Genomic DNA, 23,650 nt, shown 5'->3' with positions numbered 1-23,650 from the left:
TCCTGGCCTCTATGGATACCAGGCATGCATGTGGTAAATATACATACATACATACATACATACAAGTGCCCAAATCCTTGCCAGTCAATGTATATGGCTGGAAATTTCATGTATGGTTGATTCTTTTTCTTTTCTTTTCTTTTCTTTTCTTTTCTTTCTTTCTTTTTCTTTTAGATTTATTTATTGTGTATACAACATTCTGCCTCCATGTATGCCCGCACGCCAGAAGAGGGCGCTAGATCTCATTACAGATGGTTGTGAGCCACCATGTGGTTGCTGGGAATTGAACTCAGGACCTCTGGAAGAGCAGCCAGTGCTCTTAACCATTGAGCCATCTTCCCAGCCCCTTGATTCTTTTTCTATACATTCTATTTCACTGTTCTGTTTGTTTCTGGACCAGCAAAAAAACTGTTTAAATTATAAGGGCTTTTAATAATATGTTTTAAAGACTGCTAAGGCCAAACTTGTCCTCATAGTTCTTTGTCTTCAATGTTTTTCTATGTGAATTTTAGTATTAACTAGCCTAAATTTTAATATTAAAAAAGACTTATTTATTAAATGGATATATGTATGTTTCTGTATCTGTATGTTATATATGTATGTATGTGCTCAAGGAGGCCAAGAGAGGGGGTGAGGTTTCTCTGGAGTTGGAGTTCCAGGTGGTTGTAAACAGTCCAACGTGGGTGCTGAGAAGTGAACGTGGAGAGAGCAGCATGCTCTTATTAAGCCATCTCTCCAGGTGTGTACTATCATACCCAGCTCAGTGCATTTTTAAACTTGATCTAGGATGGTGGTCCAGCCTAGCACCTCCTAATCTATTTAGCATGCCTGCTTTGTTTCAGTTGATACATATTTGGTAGAGATTGACTGTGGGACCTGTGTAGATAGATCTGAGTAGGGAATGCTGAATTATATATGAAAAATGTTAGCTGTATGGAGCCTAAAGTCTAATTATAGTTACAGTTTTCATAGAAAGTGGTTATGAATCGACATTGTACTAACCACTCTGGTAGGGTTTTAGATTAATAGTCCCCCAGTGCCATTCCCTGCCAAACTGGCTGCAAAAGAATCACCTGGGGACCTTGTTAAGAATAAAGATTATTGGCCTACCAATTAACTGTCCCCTGTAGATTGAAGGTGGGGCTTAGGAATGTGGTTTTCTGTATGCATGTGTGAATACATGTTCGCGTATGTCTGTGTGTGTGTGTGTTTGTGCCTGATGTTGATGTTGGGTATTATTCTCAACCTTTCCTTTTCTTATTTTTTAAGGCAGGCTCTCTCACCGGAGCTTGACAGTTCAACTAGACTGGCTGGTCAGTGAGCCCTAGGGTTGCTATCTCCACCCCTCAGCACTGGAATTACAGTGTGTGCCATGGTGCCTAGCTTTTTTTTGTAAACCTGGGTTCTTGGGGTGGTGGTGTCTAACTCCAGTCCTCATGCTTGCATGTTAAGCACTTTACATACTTATCTCCCCACCCCTTCTTCTTCTTTTAAATAAGCAGTGTACAGTGCAAATATTAGTTCAGAAGGCTGTCTTAGTGAAAAGTAGTTCTCCCTCTCCTTCATTCCACATCCACCCAATTTTCTCTTCTAGATATTTCAGAACTGCTATCAGTTATTGCAGATCCTTCCACACACACAGGTGTGGGGACGAAGTAGGACTGCACCTGATTTTGTTTCTTTTCTTAGAGATCTCTTGTCTCCTATAGAACATCTTCCTTGGAAAGGCTGCCTAGTGGCAATTGGAAAAGATCCACAGGGGACTCTAATGGGTTATGGGCATTAGGAGGCACAGTGTGAGTGTTATAGCAGTTAGAAACAGTTTTGTTTTAGTTGAATGTCAATTCCCTAAATCTTGAATTTCACAAGGAACTGTAGTAATCAAGCATTTTGTAAATTTCTAGATTTATACAAACTTTTACATTTTTTTTCTTGCTAGTGATTAGGTGGAAACTGTCAGTTAAAAGTACATGATCAAGGCCGGACAGTAGTGGCACATGCTTTTAATCCCAGTACTTGGGAGGCAGAGGCAGGTGGATATCAGTGAGTTCGAAGGCCATCCTGGTTTGAAAAGTTCCAGGACATTCAGGGCTACGCAGAGAAACCCTGTCTCAAAAAAAAAAAAACAAAAAAAAAAACAAAAAACCAACAACAACAACAAAACATGATTAAGGGGCTCAGAGGTGAAGAGCACTTGCTATTTTTGCAGGGGACCCAAGGTGGCTATAATCATCAGTAACTCCAACTCCAGGGAATTTGACACCCTATGTAGCTTGAGTAATAAAAACCCAGAGGCAGATATTGGGGTTCAACCTAAAGATCAAAAAAGCAAAGCAGAGCCACTAGAGAGCTCTTACCTCTATGAAATCTTTAGACTGATCGAGAGCGAGTTCCTGTCTCATCCTACCTTATAGTCCTCTCTAGTGCTGGGGTTAAAGCTGTACCACCACCATTGCCCTATGGCTAACTAGTGTGGCTGCTGGAATTAAAGGTGTGTGCTACCACTGCCTGGCCTGTATGGCTCACTAGTCTGGCTGCTTTGCATTGATCTTCAGACAAATTTTATTTATTAGAACACAAATAATATACTACTATAACGCTATTCTGATCTCTACAGGCTTGTACACCACACACAAGGAAAAAATGGAAATTAGGGGCTAGAGAGATAACTCAGAAGTTAAGAGCACTTACTGCTCCTTCAGAGGACTTGGGTTTGGTTCCTACTGCTCACAACTGTCTAACTCCAGTTCTAGGGAATCCAGTGCCCTCTTTTGCACACGATGCATATGTACCCATGCAGACAAAACCCATACATGTGAAATTTTTAAATAAATTATATTTAAAAACATAATGAAGTTGAGCTTATAGACACCTGCTTACCATCCCCGATAGAATTTGATAAATGTAGAATCAGGAGTTCGGGGCATATCTTATCTCAGTTACATAAAACCAAAAATCAAAACCGAAACATACTAAAATGTATGAAATCAGCAGCATGAAAGAGGCATCTTGTGGCGGAATCAGTTATGAACAAGGTTTTTCAGCCTTCAGGCTTTGTTGCTGCTTACTTTCTGTTATTGCAGGAGGTGTGTGTAGGGATGGGTTAGACAGAAGATGGCAGAGGGCAGGTGGTAAATTATATCACAAATCTGCTCTACAAAACATTTCTTGCACTGTAATACCAACATGTAAGAGATTCTTATATTCATATCTCTGTTAATGACTTAATTATCCTCTCCATTCACTGTGACCATGGTTAAAGCAGAGGGAGGATTATTAGAGATATGAAAGAAACACAGAGACATAGAATAGTACTGCGAGGGCAACTCAACGAATACTGAATTTGCTGACATTTAATTTTCATGTGTTTTTATATCCCAGTACAAGGTAGCGGGGGTGGGGGTGGGGCAAAAGACTACCTTAACATTTCACAAAGGACAACCAGAACAGTTACTTGCTTCAATACCTGAGACATCAAGCCATGATTTCCTGAGTAAAGCATTTGATGTTTCGGGCAGGATATGCGGTGAATACACCCTAGACAAAGTATCCTGTAGGTCAAATTTCTTGTTTTAAAATGAAGGAGCAGGAATGGGCTTGCATTCTCTGACCTGAGGTCAAGGTGGAGTGGATCTTCCTCTTTGGCCATCTCAATGTCCAAAATACCAAGTGACCATACCCTAGGTCAGGGTTTCTAGTTTGTAGCCTCATTTTGACCTTCAGTCAAGTTAGAACAGGCCTTCAGCCTGGGCCCTCACAGCTTTGGCTCTCCTGGAATTTGTTCTGTTTTCCACACTGGCCTTGAACTCTGAGACCCACTTAGCTCTGCCTCTTGACTGCTGGGATTAAAGGTGTGTACCACCATGCCCAGTCACCTTCCTTCCTTCCTGTCTGTCTTTCTTTCTTTCTTTCTTTCTTTCATATCTTAATTTTTCTTTTTCTTAAAACAGTTTCACTACATAACCCAAGTTGTCCTTGAGCTGGTGATCCTCTTAATGCTGGGATAGCAGGTGTGTGCCATGACACCTGTGTCTTTTTCTATTTGTTTTTCTCTTTTTAAACTTAATGGGTTAATTTTTAGAATTACAAAAAAATTATGTATGTCTGAATGTGGGTTTATGCAGTGCCCATAGAGGCTGGAAAAGGACATTAGATTCTCTGGAGTTGGAGTTACAGGCACTTGTGACTTATCCATGGGTGCTGTGAGCTGAATTGGGGTCCTCTGTAAGAGCAATACACATTAAGTTATTATCTTAATAATACACATTATCTTATTAAGTGCTGAGCCATCTCTCTAACCTTCTAATTTGTGGAATTTATTTGTTCATTGTGTAGGACTGTAGTTCTTCATTGAATATTTATTTCTGTATGAATTCTATTATGAGAATATACTATATTTTTGATACGCTGTTATAAATAGATATCCATTTGCATATAGGTAAGGTATTCTGGTGTACATTGCATGTGCTTTGTTCTCTAAAATTGTATTTAATTACACTTCTGCTAGTAATTTATTTAAGTATTCTTTTTTTTTTTGGTTTTTCGAGACAGGGTTTCTCTGTGGTTTTGGAGCCTGTCCTGGAACTAGCTCTTGTAGACCAGGCTGGTCTCGAACTCATAAAGATCCGCCTGCCTCTGCCTCCCAAGTGCTGGGATTAAAGGCGTGCGCCACCACCGCCCGGCTTAAGTATTCTTAAATATTCTTCAACATTTAATATCTTTACACTTGGTATTTTTTAGCTGGTATAGTAGAATATTATGGAAATAATATTGCTTCTTAGTGATTTATAGAGGAGTTCATTATATTTTGGATATGGTATAATTTCTTTGAGTATCTATATTGAAATGTCCTTACTCTTAACTTATTTTGCCCTTTATCATAAGTTGTAGTTTAATGCACAGAAATTACTTTAACATGGCTGTTTCTCCCCTTGTGGGTGCGTCTGTGCTTTAAGATAAGCTTTCTACCACAAAGTCATATTTTCGGTATTATGCTGTATACATTTTTGTGCGTTTTCCTTTTGTTTGTACTTAGGTTTATAATCTCATTTAAATCCCCTTCCCTTTTATTGAGACAGGGTCTTATTACATAGACCAGGCTGACCTCAAACTCACAGAAATTCACCTGCCTTTGTCTCCCAAGTCCAGGGATTAAAGGTGTGTACTGCTGTGCCTGGTAATTACTAATACATTTTTACATTGCATCAACAATTGTAAGATTTTTTCTTTTTTTCATATGACTAAATGAAATGTATCTCAGTAGAACCTTTCATTGAAAAGTCTTTAGTGGACCCTCCTATGTTATGCATAAGTGTCCTATGTAAAATATAGCTCTGCATTTTGGGAGCACTGACATGTGTTCTGAGTGGCCTTTAAAATAAATTTTCATATGTAGTAGAACTTTTTTTTTCTAAGAATATCTGACTATCTTGTATATTCTTGGCTTTTTAAAATTTTGACATCAGTAAGAATTATCTTGTGAGATTCCACATTGATTGGGATTAAATTGAATTTTATTAGTGATTTTCAGAAGAATTTTTTAAAGATTTATTTACGAACTGGGCAGTGGTGGGTGCACACCTTTAATCTAGGCACTCAGAAGGCAGAGGCAGGCAGATCTCTGTGAGCTAGTTCCGGGACAGGCTCAGAAGCTACAGAGAGACCCTGTCTCGAAAAATAAAACAAAACAAAAAAAGATTTATTTATCTTTAGAAAAAAATTTATTTCTGTTGGGAATCAAACGCAGGTGTTCTGAAAGAGCATCCAATGGTCTTAATTGCTGAGCCTTGTTTCCTTTTCACTTCCACGCAGAAACATTTGCCAGATCTAGGGATTACTTTCTGTGCTATTAGAAGCCTTTTTCAGAAAGTCCTTGCTTGTGCCTAGTTCCAGTGCTTTGAATATTTTTCCCTCCAACAGTTTCAAATTTTGAAGTCTTTACTTAGATCTTTGTCCGTTTTGAAGTGATTCTTACTCTGGAAGAGAGAGAGGCACCAAGTTTCCATTCTGTTTGCCTAGCACCACTTGTTTTTCTGGGGATATCACGCTGTTTCTGTCACCGTGGCTAGGTAGTGTAAGTTGATAGTAGGCATCTCGATATTTCCAGCATTGCTTTTCAGTTTAGAATTATTTTTATATTTTCACATGATTTTAGGATTGCCTTTTCTAGTTCTGTGAAGAATGAAACTAAAATTTTGATGGTACTTGTTTGCTAAGGGTTTGTTTTGATATTCTGGGTAACATCTTGAGTTGTATATGCTTTGCTCAATAATGCGTCTTCCTTTTTCAAACACATTCACTTAAGGATATACATTTCTGTTTGCAAATTCTACAACCCACAAATTACACTATGTAGTACATAAAAGATGAAAATAATGTCCAGAATTTCATTATGACTTACCTTTGACTTATCTTATTGACAATAATTTCAGAACAGATGACATTTTCATAGTGCTTGAGGGTTTCATGCTTATAATTACATTATTTTTGGTGTTTCCACTGCTGTTAGAAGTGAATAACTTCATGTTCATTTGGATATATTCTCACCCACAATTATTAGCAAATGTATGGAGGGAGAGGATAATAAAATTTATTCTTGTGTGTGTTTTAAATTTGCTATTTGAGTTATTGTACATTTCTCACTTCAAGTCCAAACATTTCTTTATAATTAAGTAAAGTGTTTCCATTCATGTTTTGTTTTTGTCTTTATCTTAGCTGTGTTGGTGTAGAAGAACATCATGCTGTTGACATTGACTTATATCACTGTCCCAACTGTGCACTTCTGCATGGTTCTTCCTTGAGTAAGTACTAGATGCTTAAGTAAAAATTAAATGTTTGAAACTTAGCATGTATATGATGGTATTTTTATGATACTCTAGTAAATATCACAATGCTTACCAAGAACTGTAGGAAAGATTTCACTGAAATACTTTTTTGTCTGAAAATAGTAATTAACAATTTGAGGCAGTCTGGTTAGATAGCCCACACTGGCCCCAAATTCCTTTCTTTTAGTTGGGTTTTGTTTTGTTTCTCGAGACAGGGTTTCTCTATGTATCCTGTGTAGCTGTCTTGAAACTCACTCTGTAGACCGGGCTGGCCTTGAACTCACAGATCCCCCTGCCTGTGCCTCCTGAGTGCTGGGATTCCAGGTGTAATAAGCCTTTGTTTGAATTATTAAATATGTCACAGGAATAAGGAAGAGAAAATACGTTTTTAATTGTTCATGGAGAGCCCTCAAATTTTAAGTACATCTTTCAAAAACAAAAACCTTGCAATTTACAAACCATGGCAAAGAACAGCTTGCCTGATTCTGTAAACCTATTGCAACTGGTAAAATCATGTTGTATTGAAGCAGTATGCAGAGTTAAGATTAGACTCTCATGGGCAGATGCACATTGTATATTTAGGAAAAAATCAGGGTATTGATAGGTAAAATATTACATGCATTTATGAATTTGATCGTCAAAGAATATCTGCTTAAAACTTTTTTCCCCACCCCTGATATCCATGGGAAGATAGAGATGAGGATAAGGTCAGAGCAAGTCTCTGATGGCAGTCCTTTTCAGAGAGGACAAGGTGGAGGCTGGAATCCTTTTCTTTCACTAGTCTGGAGTAGACCAGCATTAGAAACAAAACAACATTCATCTTTTACAGATATTCGGTCTTTTACAGATACTTCCAAAAACTAAATTAAGATGTCATATTTAAATGGCTTTGGAATATAGCTATTTATTTAAAAAATTTTGACTGCAAACTATAATTTTTGTGTTCATAAAATTAAAGGGAAACCATAGACTTTATTCTTAAACTAGAAAGGGCTGGAGAGATAGCTCAGCCATTGAAGACAAAAGCTCCAGCACCCAAATAATCAAAGCCTGTCCTTCCAGCTTACCTTTCCAGCACTCAGGAGGTAGAGGAAGACAAGGACTGCCTAGTTTACATAACAGACCAGCTAGGGTTACATAGTGCGACCTGTCTCAAAAACATACAAAACAATACAAGAAGGAACAAGGGGCTAGGGAGATGGCCTGTAACATGAGGGCCAGCTTGTTGGGATTTCTGTCCTCCCTGGTACCCCACAGCCAGCAAGCCCCAAAGAAAATCACACAGAGGTCTCCATAAGATTATAAACTGGCCCATTAGCTCAGGCTTCTTATTAGCTCTTGTAACTTATATTAACCCATTATCCTTATCTATGTTAGTCACATGGCTCAGTACCTTTTTCAGCGGGGCAGATCACATCCTGCTTCTTCAGTATTCTGGGAAGGACTAGGGAGGAAGCTTCCTGCTTCCCAGAATTCTTCTATTCTCATCGCTCTGCCTCTACTTCCTATCTGGTTGACCCGCCTATACTTCCTGCCTGGACAATCAGAGTTTATTCAAAACATGATTGACAGAATATAGACAATTCTCCTGCACCACAAAAACATATTGACAGAATACAGACAATTCTCCTGCACCAATGGCCTAGTGGTTAAGAGCCCTGTATGCTCTCACATGGCAGCTCACAGCTCTGTAGCTCCAGTTCCAGTGGATCTGACACCCTCACACAGACATACATGAAGGAAAAATACCAATGAGCATAAAGTAAATAAATTCACTTAAAAAAAAAAGAAAGGACTTTTGACTGAGGGTGATTTGATAAACTGTGGGTGGTATGTAGGTAATATATAGCCTCTCTGTTTTGAATATGAAGTTTTGCCCCCTTGTACTCTTCTAAGTAGAAACTTTGTTATATGAAAATAACATGCAAAAAAAACTTAGTAACAATTAGACTGATCATTTATTAGAAATATTAATAATTCTTATAATTTATAAGAGACTTAGGAATTTAAGCTGTAGTATTGCACAAGAATAGTTTATGTCAAATATAGTTACCTGTTTTCATATTATATAGTATAAAACTTAAAATTAAGAAACCTGGTAAAATTGTTACATGAATCTTGCTTGGTTTATGTTATATATAAGTTAAGTAAGTTTTGGCCAAGAATACGGAAGCAGTAAATAGTACAGTATTATTATTTCAGTTGAAACAACTAAATTTTATATCAGTTTTGGTGCAAAATATTTATTCCCCAAATGAAATGATTTAAATTTTATTTGTATGAAATACTGAGTTACTAAGAGGAAGTACTACTTGAACGGGGATACATTCTATTTTTTCCATATGATGTCATCTTTTAAAAATCTTAACACACTTGCTAAACTGATTACACAGACTGTAATGGATTGTAACCTACACTTTGAATAATGATGCTTCAGAGAGAAACTTGCCTACTACTTGACCCTTCAAGTCCCTCTTCTCTTTGAAGAACTTCATGCCAGGGATTGGCTGTCTTCTAGGCAAGCATCCAACTCTGACTACTCAGAGGGGAGATGCCCAAGATGCAGTAATCTGTTTTGTCTTGACTTAAGGCTCACCTTCCCTCATACTTCAACATCTGCTTCAATTGGGTAATCCCTTTTGATTCCTTTCCCTTTGCTATTAAGTGTTTCTTGATAACACAGGGTTTTCTGTTTCTGTCAGAACATCCCAGATGTCTTTCATGTAGATATAATCGAGATATTATAATTTTCACTTAATAAGGTTCATTATACTATACTCTGTGGTTGGGAATTAAGAGCCTATTTTAAAAAGCAGAAAGCTGCTCAACATTTGAATATATGTATATTCTGTGTGTTCCTCAGGCACATGCAACCAAAGCAGACATTTTCTCCCCTGTGACCACTACTTTAACTATCCCTTCACTGGCTTTCTCTTAAGAAAAATTAAAAAGGGGGCTGGGCTGGAGAGATGGCTCAGCTGTTAAGAGCACTGGCTGCTCTTCCAGAGGTCCTAAGTCCAATTCCCAGGAACCACATAGTGGTTTACAACCATCTGTAATGAGATCTGGTGTCCTCTCTGGCCTGCAGGTGTATATTCAGGCAGAACATTGTATATATAATAAATAAATAAATCTTTTTAAAAAAAAAAGAAAAGTTTAGTCAGCTGTTGTAGTGGATGATTTTATGTTTCAAACTTTTTGGTCAAATAGGACAGTTGCATGTTTCTCTTAATCTTTAGATCAGCACATTAGAGGAAGTTATAGTATTTTGGTAGGTTATTATATACCAGATTCTATAGTGAGTAAATACTTGACCTATATTATCCCCTTCAATATGTGCAACAATGTTATATGAGATATAAGAGAAAGTATCTAATTAAATATTATGTAGTTATTCATCAGAGCTGTAGTTTGGACCCATAGCTATCACATCAGAGAGTATACTTTACTGATTAATGTGCTCTGCAAAAATTTAAATAAATAAATGGAACATCTGACTGGGTCTGGTGGCACATGTCTTTAATCCCAGCACTTGGGACGCAGAGGCAGGTTGATATCTGTGAGTTCAAGACTAGCCTGGTCTCTGTAGTAAGTTCCAGGAAAGCCAGTACGATGTAGAGAGACCCTGTCTGGGGGCAGGGGAGAGGGAGGGAAGCAACATCATAGTTCACTTCGCAAATGGACAGCTTTTTTGTTGTTGTTTTGCTTTTTAAATGATAATGCCTATTAACACAGAGCCTTGAGCTAGGCTACCTGTATGATAGAAACGTGAATTACTCCCACTTTTCTTGAGGCAGTATGTATTTGCAGTGTATATAACACATATCTTTAAAATAGTGCTCTTTGTATAAGTTTTTCTGTGCTGTGATAAAATTCCACGACCAAGGCAGCTTACAAAAGAAGGAGTTTAATCAGGTTTATGGTTCCAAGAGTTAGCATTTACTATGGCGGAGTGAAGTCATGACAGCAGGTGGCTGGAAAGGCAGCTGAACTCAGTCTATATTCCTAAGCAGGAAGCAGAGATAGTGTACTGGGAATGGTGGGAGGCTTGAAACCAGTGTCATCCCTCCTCCAAGAAAACCACACCTCCTAATCCAGCCCAAACAGCCACCAACTGGGGACCAAGTATCCTCTGGAGGCCATTCTTAGTCAAATCAGCACACTGTCTTCTAGCATTTCTGCAAATGTGTCTTGAGTTAATCACAGAAACAGGTTTATGTTCATGGTTGTTAATTATAGTGTCATATGGAGAAAGACTGAGAACAAACGAAGCGCTTGTCTTAGTTACTTTCCTGCAAATGCAATGAAACAGCATGTCTAGGGTGGCTTAGGAAGAAAGTATTTAGTTTGCCTTATAGTTTAACAGGGTTAGAGTCCATGATGGTGGAGCAAAGGGACAGCTGAGATCTCACACTGGGATGAACAACCATGAGGCAGAGAGAACATGTGCACTGGGAATTACAGTCTTGTGGAATTTCGAAGCTTGCCTCCCAGTGGCACAGCTCTTTCAACCAGACCACACTTGTGAATTCTTCCCAAACAGTCTAAATAGGAACCAAGTATTCAAAGATATTTTCTCTGGGAACCATTCTCATTCAAACCACCACTGTGCTTAAGAATCAAAATAATTATATCGTGACACATCTACACCTTAAAATTGTTGTCTGCTTTTAAATTGCTTCTGATTACTTAAATGCCCATAAAACAAGAAAATAATATAAAAACATATGATACCAGATGGAAATAAGTTATATCTATATAATAGAGGAAAACCTACACTAGGATGTCCTTGAACTATAGGAATGGTTTTAAAGGTTTGTTTTTATTTTTATGTGTTTGTGTTTCTGTATATGTGTTTGCACCTGTGTGGGTACCGTAGGGGGCCAGAAGAGGTCAATGGAGATCCACCTGATTTAGATGGTGGGAACTTGATTCTAGTGTTCTGTAAGAGCAACAAGTGTTCTTATTGGCTGAGCCATCTCTCTAGCTACTGTATGAATAGTTTCAAATGAGAAAAAAATAATACACAAGGGATACATTAGTGGAATTTCTTAGGAAGATTCAAATGTAATTCACAAGTTTTCTAAAGAGACCTAGTGTTATGATCTTAAAATAACTTGAAATTGGGCTAAGGCATAACTCATTTGGTAGAGCATACATGAAGTCCAAAGTTTGATTCCCAACACTACATAAAACTGGGTATGGTTATGTGCTTGCTATGCCTATAATCCCAGCACTCCAGGAAGTGGTGGTATCTGGATTATCAAAATTTAAGGTCATGTAGCCTGGGTTACGTGAAACCTTACCTCAAAAATAATAAAATATCTTGAAATCACATAGTTGTTTTTTTCTAATCCATCTCCTTCATTCTCACTTTGAGGAATCTGGATCCAGAAGTGTCAAATGATCTTCCCAAGGTTGCAGAGGAAGTTGATGGATGAACTAAGAATTAAATATTTTCATTGATTTTCATTGTTAGGACTAATTAAGATAATCTCCTCCACCCTCCAGCTTTAGAACCATAGGAATTTAGTATCTGAACTAACCTTGAAGTTTTTGTTTTATCACAGCACTGGTCTTGCTTTAATTCCGTCTTGGTGAACTGATCTCTGTTCTTTGTGTCAGTATAAATGTGCGTATTTAGAGACTGAAGCCTAACATAAAAGAGAGTGATGGTTTGGTTTTGGATGGATTTTTGGTGTGTGATAAAATGCCTTATCCTGAGAGATAATTTGGATGATGTGGTTAATCGTAATATGACTGACTCAGTGTTTTAATAAACTGATTTTACATAATTGGAAATGCTTAAATGTGAGTAAATAAAGACTTCATTTGATGCTTTTAATTCTTTAATTTTTAAATTATTTTGAATGAAATGATCAGGCTTTTAAAAACCCACAGTTAGTTATTTATAATTACAGCATTAGCTTTTGTAAAATGTTCATTTGTGATCTGGGAATGCATTAAAAACGCAAGCATTTCCTTATACCTATAGTTGTTACTTCTTATTAGGTAACTATAGCAATTAGATAGTCCATATAGCATTACCAGTTACCAAAAAAAAAATGTTTTCTTTTCCTGACTTTCTACAAATTCAGTGAAAAAGAGGAGGAACTGGCACAGGCATGACTACACAGAAGTGGATGATGGCTCCAAACCTGTGCAAGCTGGAACTAGGGCCTTTGTTAAAGAACTACGTTCTAGAGTCTTCCCAAGGTATGGAACCTTGTTCTGGTTCAAACAAGATTTAACAGCATTGGCTAATGAAGTGGGATTACCTAACGTGGTCTTTTCAAATTTAGGTGCCACCATGCTATTGGTGTCAACTGGCTTTTCACTGTTTCTATAAAAGAAGTAAAACTATCAGTACTTATGTTTTGTATATGCATACTGGGTCACCATATAATTCATCCCCAGAATTTGAAATATATTCATTTGAAGCAGTTCTCATTTCTGACTCCTTCTGATAATGTAGCCGTTGTGTTCTCTTTTTCTTTCTTCTTACTTTCCCTATTTTGCACCTCTTTTTCTCAAATCACTGATTCTTAAATCACTGCCTGTTTCCTGGGTCCACCAGAAGCATGCAGGGCCATTGCTTAGCCTCTGGTGCATCAGAACTGAGATTTTTGATTCTGAAAAATAATCAAGTATATTTGAGTTGTCTAGGCTAAGAGAGAATCAAAAGCATTATAAAACATTTAATCATGCTAATTCAGGTCATTTCCTACTCACTGCCTGACATCTATTTAAAGAGATAAGGCTTAATAGGCTTTACACAAGATCTTATCTCAGCTTGTTAATAAGAGGAAGCACAATTTAAATTTAAATCACAGTATCACGTTCAGCCTATTATGGAATTACTTTCAGATACTGAAGTGAAAGCCCTGAAATTTTCCCTGTCTTTAGATTTCTCTGCTCTGTTCACCACCTTTTAGTCCTTAAACAGAAACAGGATGAAAAACCATCCACATTGGCCTCCCTCAGGTTGGCTGAGAATAGAAAGCACAGGAAACAGTTTCTACGTGATGTTTGCTGAATTAGATTCTTGTTCTCAAGCTGTCGTTTACCAGTTTCCAAGTTGTAAGAGAAAGTTTACTTGTTTTCCTTTTTACTCAACAATGCTTGATTTATTTGGGGCCTAGCCCTACATTTTTAGTCTGGGCCTATTTACAGGTCTCAGAGGTGGTTTATGTTCTCAAAAAAAAAAAAATTATTCAAATTAATGTCTGTGGGTATACATTTTTCAGGGAGAGGAGATAATGGCTTTCACTTCTCAAGATTTGCAGCCCTCAAATCATTAGTAATTTATACGCTTTTCTGCCAGTGTAAACACAGGAGAGAATACATTAGAGTGATCACAAATGTCGAGGTTGTTATTTTTTATTTTTTTCAAAGACAGGGTTTTTTTGTGTCTTGTCCTGGAACTCACTTTGTAGACCAGGCTGGCCTCAAACTTACAGAGATCTGCTTGTCTCCCACGTGCTAGGATTAAAGACAAGTGTCAATATCACCCAGCTAAAGGGCTATTTTTAATTATGCAAGCTTTTTATTATTTAAACTATAGTAAAATAATAATAAGTATTGAATTAAATATAGTTGATGTCATTTACATAGTATATAAAATAAATTGAGTAGGTTTTCATAATTCCCTCCGTAAGGCTTAATGTCTTTTGAGCTTTTCTACATCAAAACATTGATGTTTATAAATGTATATATGTCTAATTCTTTAAAAATGTGATTGTGAACCCTGCCTTGAAAAGCAAAAAAAATAAAAAGAGAGAGTTGTTTTTGTTTTGTTTTTTAAACTGGGTGGTGGGGGCACACACCTTTAATCCCAGCACTTGGGAGGCAGAGGCAGGCCTGGTCTACAAAGTAAGTTCCAGGGAGGCCAGGGCTGTTACATAGAGAAACCCTGTCTCAAAAAAGCAAAAAAGAAAAAAATGTGATTGTGTTTGTTATGAATGGTATTATTTTATAAATTTGCTTTTATAATCTATATTATAGGTACCTTTTCATATGAATACATAATTTGCCTCACTCCATAACTGTTGTACTGCATGCAATATTTTACATTCCCATATGATCTATTATTTTATTATTTAAATATGAATTTTACTTTGGGGGTTCTAAAGTTATTTAAAGAGGAGAATTAGGTTGAGAACCACTGATACAAATACACATTCTTTCTCCATGTTGACTCATTACCACAGGACTTTTATAAACAGTTTATGATTAAAAATGACATTTTACTCTTACGTTTTTCTTAGTGCCGATGAAATCATTGTAAAGATGCATGGCAGTCAGCTGACACAAAGATACCTGGAGAAACATGGATTTGATGTTCCTATTATGGTCCCTAGATTAGAGGACCTTGGACTCAGGCTCCCTTCACCTGATTTTTCAGTGATGGATGTGGAACGTTATGTAGGTACGAAATTGGTTCCTTTAAATTCTTGTAAAAACATGGAAATACTATAAATGATAGTGTCCCAAAAGTATTGATATAGAATGGAATATATCAGTTCTTTGTGCTGGATGCTTCATAAAGGTCAGGAAAAGTGAAATCCAGTAGTGCTTTTGTTGAATGCACAGACCAACAATGGTCAGAAAAGAATGAAACATTTTATCTATTCTTATTTTATCAGCTTATCCTACCAGTCTCTTAGTTACTAAATTTGATATTTGTGTAGGTAAAGTCATTACTGAAGGGCTGCCACAGATTCTGAGAAGACATGAGAAACTGGATAGGTTCTAGCATCTGCAGAATGAGGGATCAGTCTGAGCCTAGTCTTCTGGATCCTGCTTCTTGACCTCCTGTCTCTTAGAGGAGGAACTGTAAAGAGAAGATTCAGTTCAAACATGTATTTATGTTAATGACTTGGCCAGTATTGCCATTTAATGATGTCTGAACTGGTGTGATTTTGAGACCTAAGAAAGTAAGAATTAAGGCAAAAATTACCGATTGCTAGATTGTCATTTTCATTCCTTTCATTTATTCTCATTATAAAGTTTATAGATAAAACTAGCAATATGTATTTGCCATTTGCTAACAAAAAAGATAGGTGTTATTTGAGAATCAGAACCCAAATCTACCTTGTCTCAAAATTATGTGTCCACTACTATACATTATTACCTTGGCATGTCATATTAAAGAACTTGTCTCTTTATTCATTTTTATTAATTGTTGCATTCAGAAAAGTCCAGTTAAATGCTCTGACTTAAACACTCATCTAAATTTAAATATGATAAACTAGGGAATAAGACTTAGATTTAACTTAAACCTAATTGCCTTTAAAGTAAATAGTGTAACAGTTACAGAAAAAGTTGTTCAAACTGCTTTATCTACTAACTTTTAGTACTGCAAAGCTCTTCAGTTAAAGTAACAGTAGTAGAAATATTATGTTTTATATAAAGATAAAGAAATCGAGCAATATTATTTAGCTTATATGACGTTACATTGGCATAAGAGTGGAACACTTAAATTTTTTATTTCAGATTGGTAGCTGTTGCCATATTTTGAATCCTAACTCATTCTGTTAATCCATTGTAAAGGGGGTGGTGCTGCAGAGGTCTGCAAGCTTTACCTACCTTGCGGTTTTTACAGAGAAAACTGCAAGGTAATTACAACCTAGAACGTGAGCACTCAGACTGCACTAACATGGATTGGCTTTTGCTTGATGACCACTGTTCTTCAAGGTGAATATTAGAAGACACTACTAATGGAACAAAAATTATTTGTTCTGATGACATATTTAATAATTCCTCAGTGCCTTCCTTTTTTTAAAGCAACAGATTTAGACTCTTAAGCATTATAGAAATTAAAGGGAAGAGCCAATCTTCTCTTTTATGCATGAGGAATATAGTAGTATGTTATTTGTGTTTTAATAAATAAAGCTTGCCTGAAGATCAGAATGCAAAGCAGCCATGCTAGTCAGCCATACAGGCCAGGCAGTGGTGGTGCACACCTTTAATCCCAGCAGCCACACTAGTTAGCCATAAACATCAGGTGGTGGTGGTACCTGCCTTTAGTCCTAGCACTAGAGAGGAATATAAGACAGGAGGAGACAGGTCTGAGGATTCCTGTAGGCAGGATCGCCCATTTCGGTCTGAGGTAGAGGTAAGAGCCAGTGGCTGGCTGGTTTGCTTATCTGATCTTCAGCTTGAACTTCAGTATCAGTCTCTGGGTTTTTACTATTCCCAGTATAAAGAAATTGAAACCCAGGAAACAGTGAACAATTTTCATATCCCAATTTAATGTATTTTTTTTATTATGAGCTACCCACAAGAAATCATTAATACTAAAAGGCTTATTAGTAAATTGTATGTTTTTACAATTGATGTTAATTCTATGCAGTTTTTTAAAAATATTTATTATGCATACAATATTCTGTCTGTGTGTATGTCTGCAGGCCAGAAGAGGGCACCAGACTCATTACAGATGATTGTGAACCATCATTTGGTTGCCGGGAATTAAACTCAGGACCTTTGGAAGAGCAGGCAATGCTCTTAACCACTGAGCCATCTCTCCAGCCCCCCTTCTATGCAGTTTTATAGTTGGCTTAGTTATCAAAATAAACAAATATGAATTTTAGTATTTTTGTTTAGAGTATCTACTTATGCAACTTTAAAGGTTAACAATAAGACTGTAATTTTTCTCTGCAGGTGGTGACAAAGTAATAGATGTCATTGATGTGGCAAGGCAGGCAGACAGCAAAATGACACTTCACAACTATGTTCAATACTTCATGAATCCTAACAGACCAAAAGTGTTAAATGTGATCAGCCTTGAATTTTCAGATACAAAGTGAGTATCTCTGGACAGTTTGCCTTAGCAGTCTCAATTTTAGCTCAGTGTAGTTTGATGATGATGTTTATTTTAATAAACAATTGTGACTTTTATAGCTATCCATTGGAAGCAGTGTGAGTTACAGTGAGACCATGTCTCAATGATAATAATAATAGTAATAGTGATAATAATGACATAAAATGTATTTTGAATGTGTAAGTATTGTTAATCCATTTCATTGCTTTGTTTGGGTTGGCATGGGAAGAACAGTTTTAAGAAGTCTTTAATTTGTATTACATTGGTATGTGTGTATACATATATATATATATATTTTTTTTTTCTTTTTTAAGGATGTCTGAATTGGTGGAGGTCCCTGATATAGCCAGAAAACTTTCCTGGGTGGAAAATTACTGGCCAGATGATTCAGTCTTCCCTAAGCCCTTTGTCCAGAAATACTGCTTAATGGGAGTTCAAGATAGCTATACAGATTTCCACATTGACTTTGGTGGGACTTCTGTCTGGTACCATGTCCTCTGGGTAAGAATAGGGTCTTTCTTACTTTCTTATTAATGAAAGCATGCCTTATTTTTCTGGTAGGACATTCATTTGTTCTGTGTAACATTTGTAAACATTTAAATATTTTTCTGCTGCTTAAACATTTTATGCCTTGGTGCTTTCTTTTTTCTTTTCCTTTTTTTTTTAATTTCAGGTTTAATTTTAGATTCCTTCTTTACTTCTGTATTTTAGGTTGATTTCTGTTAGCCTTTTGTCTCTTTTTGTTTTCCTCTTCTTAGTTAATTCACATTAATTTCTGAACCAAATGACTAAGAAGGAGCAAAATTATAGTGATAATTGCTTCTGGCCTTAAGATGAAAATGAGAAGACAAGTTGTATAAATCACAAATTTCTATAAAATAAACTTAGAGTTTTTATTTGTTCTACTTTATCTAGAACTGCATTGCCTAATAAACATTAGCCTTATGTGGCTTGATTTAAATAATTAAAATTTAGTCTAAATAAAAATTGAGTTCATTCATACTAGTTATATTACATGTAGCTAATAACTCCTACACTAGAGACATAACACAGTTTAAGAATATTTAAAAAAATATTCCGTCACCATTGAATTACATGTTGCTTGGCCAAGAACCTGTTCTGATTTAGATTCCTGCGCCAATGCAGTTCTCAGGACTAGAGTTGATGCTGTCCTTGAGATATGGTCGTGTTCTCTGAAGATGCCAAAAGTTCACTAAAGGAAGTTTATTTACAAGTTTTTAATTCAATAAAAACCTACCTATCAGTTACCCATAAGATCTTTATGGTTCTAAACATGAAGTTTGAGAGATGATTATGCTATGACCCATAGAGCCTGCTAACATAATTTACTTCTGTTTGTGCTTCTTTATCTTCTCTCTTGCAGTACTTTTTTTGATAGGACTTTTATTGACTCTGTCGGTTGGAGATAGGAGAGGACTTTTATTGACTCTGTCGGTTGGAGATAGGAGAAGTTTTAGTGCCTGTGAACTTGCTAATTAGAGGATTGATCAAATATGTGACATTTTTCAACCTAAACAAAATCTCATAAGTTTTGTTTAGATGCTTTTATTGGGAAATTGTACCTATGTAGGCCATGCTGAGAATGGGTTTTCTTTTTCAAAGTAGTATGGTTACTTCCTTCTAGGGTGAGAAGATTTTTTATTTGATAAAGCCAACTAATGAAAATTTGGCACTCTACGAATCATGGAGCTCATCTGTGACCCAGAGTGAGGTGTTCTTTGGAGATAAAGTAGATAAATGCTACAAATGTGTGGTAAAGCAGGGACATACCTTATTTGTTCCTACAGGTAAGGTTTTATCTCATCCCTACTTCACAGTTGATTGTTGAAGGCTGGGCTGATGCAAGGCTTTCCCTGAGGCCTTGATGAATGGAAAATGACATAGTTCCTTGTCTAAAACCAGGAACATGCTGGGTAGTGGTGGCGCACACCTTTAATCCCGGAGGCAGAGGCAGGCAGATCTCTATGAGTTGGAGGCCAGCCTGGTCTACAAGAGCTAGTTCCAGGATAGGCACCAAAGCTACAGAGAAACCCTGTCTCAAAAAAACCAAAAATAAATAAATAAATAAAAGCATAAATACATAAATAAAGAAAAAATAGGGGCTGGAGAGATGGCTCAGAGGTTAAGAGCAAGAGCACTGGCTGCTCTTCCAGAGGTCCTGAGTTCAGTTCCCAGCAACCACATGGTAGCTCATAACCATTTATAATGAGATCTGGTGCCCTCTGCTGGTGTGTGTGCAGGCATGCAGGCTAAGTAAATAAACATTTAAAATAAAACCAGGAACATGCTTGACAGAGCCAGTAATTGCCTGGGGCTAGGGTCTTGGGAGGCTTTCCCTGAGGCCCTAATGTATGGAGAACAGTCCCTTCTCTAAAACCAGGAACATGCTTGACAGAGCCAGTAGTAGCCTGGGACTGAGACTTTTGGGTAGCTGGTTCAGATCCTGAGAACCCAATTCTTGCCACCTTAAAAGGCTGTCGTGTGTTCTGTCTATAAAGCTCTTGAGATACCCTTTGCAATATTGTTTGATTACCTTTCCACTGACTTTTTTCTGCTGTGTGATAGTTTCTGGTGACTTGCTGTACTTTTTAATAAGCTTGCTTAGCATAAGACATAGCTTGTACAAGATCTCCTAACCTCACCTTTTCTATTTTCTCTACCTTCTCATTTCCTGGCCACCTCCAATTTAGGACCCTGTCACTGAAGAATCTGCTGGTCTAGGTTAGTTGATAGTGAGTCACTTGGAGTCAGTTTGTAATTACAACCAACTTTGACTTTAACATATGTGTTAAATAAAACAGCCTTGAGGGCCTTACCTAAGAAGGACTAAGGACTCAATTGTTCCTTAGAGGACTTGATCACCATCCTATTAAATGGTACAAGTTCATGATTTTTAATAGATTAGTATGATCACACAACCATCACTGCCATCTAAGTGAAGAGTCATTCCATTATGTCCAAAAGAAACACCATACCTTTTAGCAGACACTGCCATCCCACTTCCTTGACCCATTGGCAGGGACTAATATGCTTTCTATGCATTTGCCTATTTTGACACTTAATATGTTTCCTTTTGTGTCTAGCCACTTCCCTCTGTGTATTTTTCTCTCTTCCCTTCTGTTTGTTTGTTTGGGTTTTTGATAAAGGCAGGATCTCATAGCCCAGGCTGGCCTGCCTGTAAGTCACTGTGTAGCTAAAACTTGCCTCCTAAGTGATGAGATTGTAGGCATGTGCTATTATCCCCAGCTGTGAGTAATTTCTTTTACATTCCACATTCACTTGACTCATCTACACCACAGCACACCTGAGTGCTGAATCTTTTTCACCTAACAATGCTCCTTTGCAGGATATACAATAGTTTGCTTACCCATTCATTAGTTGATGGACATTTGGGTCCTTTCCACTTAGTGATTTTATGAATAGTACTGTTTTGAACAGTTGTACAAACTTTTATGTAGAGGCATGTTTTCATTTGATTTCTTTGGAGTATGTACCAAATAGAATTGCTGTGTTACATTACTTAACGATACTTAATTCTTTGAGGACTACCAAACTTCTCTGTACTGTATATCTCAAGCATAAGTATTAATTCATTGGTTGGCAGTGTAAATGAATATGCAGGCTATCCTCTCTGGGCTTGGGTGACCTTATGGTTATACAATTTACAGAGCTGTTATTACATGTTCTACTTTTCTGCTTTGCCTCTGATGTAGAATAATTAAGCTTGAGTAAATTAATGAATCATTATCTAGAAGTATTAAGATTTATGTCTGACTTTTGAAAGGCTGCCTTTAACTCTTCTATTGCTATTTAGTATAATATTTCTGTTGTATCCTTTTAAAAATAAAATTAAAATTCATAGATTAAACTTTTTATAAAGTTAAGTTAGTGACCTACTGGAGTGTGTAATGAAGAAATGCGGTTTTTCTATGTGCGTGTATTCACAGCAGTGTTAAGAGTCATGAGTCTGCGGATCAGTACGTGTGAGCCAGGGACAGCTGAAATTCATCAGCATTGGTGTAATTTGGGGCCTGTCCAGCTTCATGGAGCATGGGGATGACCAGGAGGGCTTGGTAAACTACAGGCTTCTGGGCCTCTCTCTTCAGGCTCTCAATCAGTAGATGCAGGATGGGCATGAGAATTTGCATCTCTAACAGGTTGCTTGCTGATGGTGCTAGGTTGAGGACTGCATCGGAACTGCTCTAAGCAATGGGATTTTCCCCAAGATGATTAGCAACTTTCTAAACAAACTTTGCTCTAGTTTTCTTTAATATGCACAGTAGTACACTAAATGGAAATGGTTATAAACCATGTATAAGTACATTGTTTAAATAATGGAGTTTTAGTTTCTAGTCCTGGTTTTTATTGAACATGCTTTGTTACCTATATGAATGCCCAGCAAAACTTATATTTTTATGGCTTTTCATTCAGTCTGCTAACATTTAAAAAGTTAGACATCCTCTGTTAGAACTGTCTCTCGTTTTGCAAACACTGTAATGGAAGTAAAACATTTAATCAGCAGCATTTAATGTTCATAGGCCCAATTTCCACCCATTTAAATGTGGGTGTCTGCCTTTTCTTCTGCTGGAGCAGGGTGTCACATTGTGTTCCCAATCTTTCCCTGAGTATTCCCGTATTCCTTCCAGGGGACTTCCTTCATGGCGGCACCAGGGAAGCAGATTCCTCAACCAATCTCCCCCACACCCCACACCCCCAAATAGGGTTTCTCTGTGTAACAGCCTTAGTTGTCCTGGAACTCACTTTGTAGACCAGGATGACCTCGAACTCCGCCTGGCTCTGCCTCCAGAGTGCTGGGATTAAAGGTGTGCACCACCACTACCCGCCTTCACCCAATCTTATATTCGGTAATGGAAAACGTTATTTCCTAATTCAAACCAGATTTGACTGCTCTCAGAATAAAATTTTTCATTGTAAGGTGTTTATTTTAAAACAAAATAAAACAAAAGAAGTATTGGTGGTCACTATCCCAAACCCTCACTTTACCCCCTCAGGCTCATCAAAAAGCTTTAGCATATGATACGCTTTAAATAAATACTCAAGTGGATGAGTCAATCAATTGTAATAGCCTAACTTCTTTAGTGCTGGTGTATGAAGTAAATTGATATTGGTATATAAGTTACTTACTTCACAGGTAGAATAACATCTGTTTAGTTTAGAAACTGAATCATCATTGATTTGTGTGTTTCAGGGTGGATTCATGCTGTGCTCACTTCTCAGGACTGTATGGCTTTTGGGGGTAACTTTCTACACAATCTCAACATTGGCATGCAGCTCAGGTTTGTGTGTCACTAATATTGAAAGGATCTTTTGTTCTTAATTGTAACATTTTTGCATTTTTGCTTGTTTCCTATAAAAAACTGCAGTTTTTTTGAGATCCTGTGAAGATAGGCCTTGAGGAATGAATGATTAGGATTGGGTATTTGTTTGTTTGTTTTTTGGGAGACAGAGTTTCTCTGTGTAACAGCTCTGGCTGGTCCTGGAACTCATCCTGTAGACCAGGCTAACCTCAAACTCAGAGATCCGCCTGCCTTTGCCTCCTGAGAGCTGGGATTCAAGGTGTGTGCTACTACTACCTGGCTAGGAATGGGAACTTTTTTAACAAAAAATATTTTTAAAAGATTATTTGGAGGATATTTTCAAAACTAAAGTAAAATAGATAACTTGTTCAATCTGATGATACCTCCTGCATACCAAATTTTTATAAAATGTTTATGCCTTTTTTAGTCTGTAAACGTGAATATGAGTTAAATTAATTAGATTCAGGTATAACCTTTGGGGCTGGAAAAATCCTTGAGTCAGGATTGCTATCAGAATGCTTTTGAATTTTGTTGTAGGGCAGTTCTTTCCCTTTTGATGATATCTGGCCTTTGCCAGCTTTGTTCCTTTACTGTACCTAGAAAGGATTAGGGTCAGTCACATCACAGGTCTGCTTCCTGATGGACCCTGCATGAGGACTGAGAAA

General features: G+C 37.2%; 1 protein-coding gene across 1 annotated transcript in view; it reads left to right on the top strand.

Moving 5' to 3' along the window:
* Nucleotides 1-23,650, top strand: part of LOC121435353 (lysine-specific demethylase 7A-like) — a 53,123-nt gene that overhangs the window by 10,565 nt on the left and 18,908 nt on the right. The window contains exons 2-8 of the mRNA XM_041634618.1: nucleotides 6,715-6,800; nucleotides 12,923-13,040; nucleotides 15,092-15,252; nucleotides 17,487-17,628; nucleotides 17,961-18,147; nucleotides 19,292-19,454; nucleotides 22,877-22,964. Coding sequence (XP_041490552.1) covers nucleotides 6,715-6,800; nucleotides 12,923-13,040; nucleotides 15,092-15,252; nucleotides 17,487-17,628; nucleotides 17,961-18,147; nucleotides 19,292-19,454; nucleotides 22,877-22,964 — 945 coding nt within the window. The remainder of the gene's footprint in view (nucleotides 1-6,714; nucleotides 6,801-12,922; nucleotides 13,041-15,091; nucleotides 15,253-17,486; nucleotides 17,629-17,960; nucleotides 18,148-19,291; nucleotides 19,455-22,876; nucleotides 22,965-23,650) is intronic.

Source organism: Microtus oregoni, unplaced genomic scaffold (genome assembly GCF_018167655.1).
Source record: "Microtus oregoni isolate MIOR12 unplaced genomic scaffold, Mior012 000046F_ref0000063, whole genome shotgun sequence".
In the NCBI taxonomy this organism is placed as follows: Eukaryota; Metazoa; Chordata; class Mammalia; order Rodentia; family Cricetidae; genus Microtus; species Microtus oregoni.
Note: the sequence above shows the minus strand (reverse complement) of the source record. Positions and strands in the feature narration are given on the sequence as shown.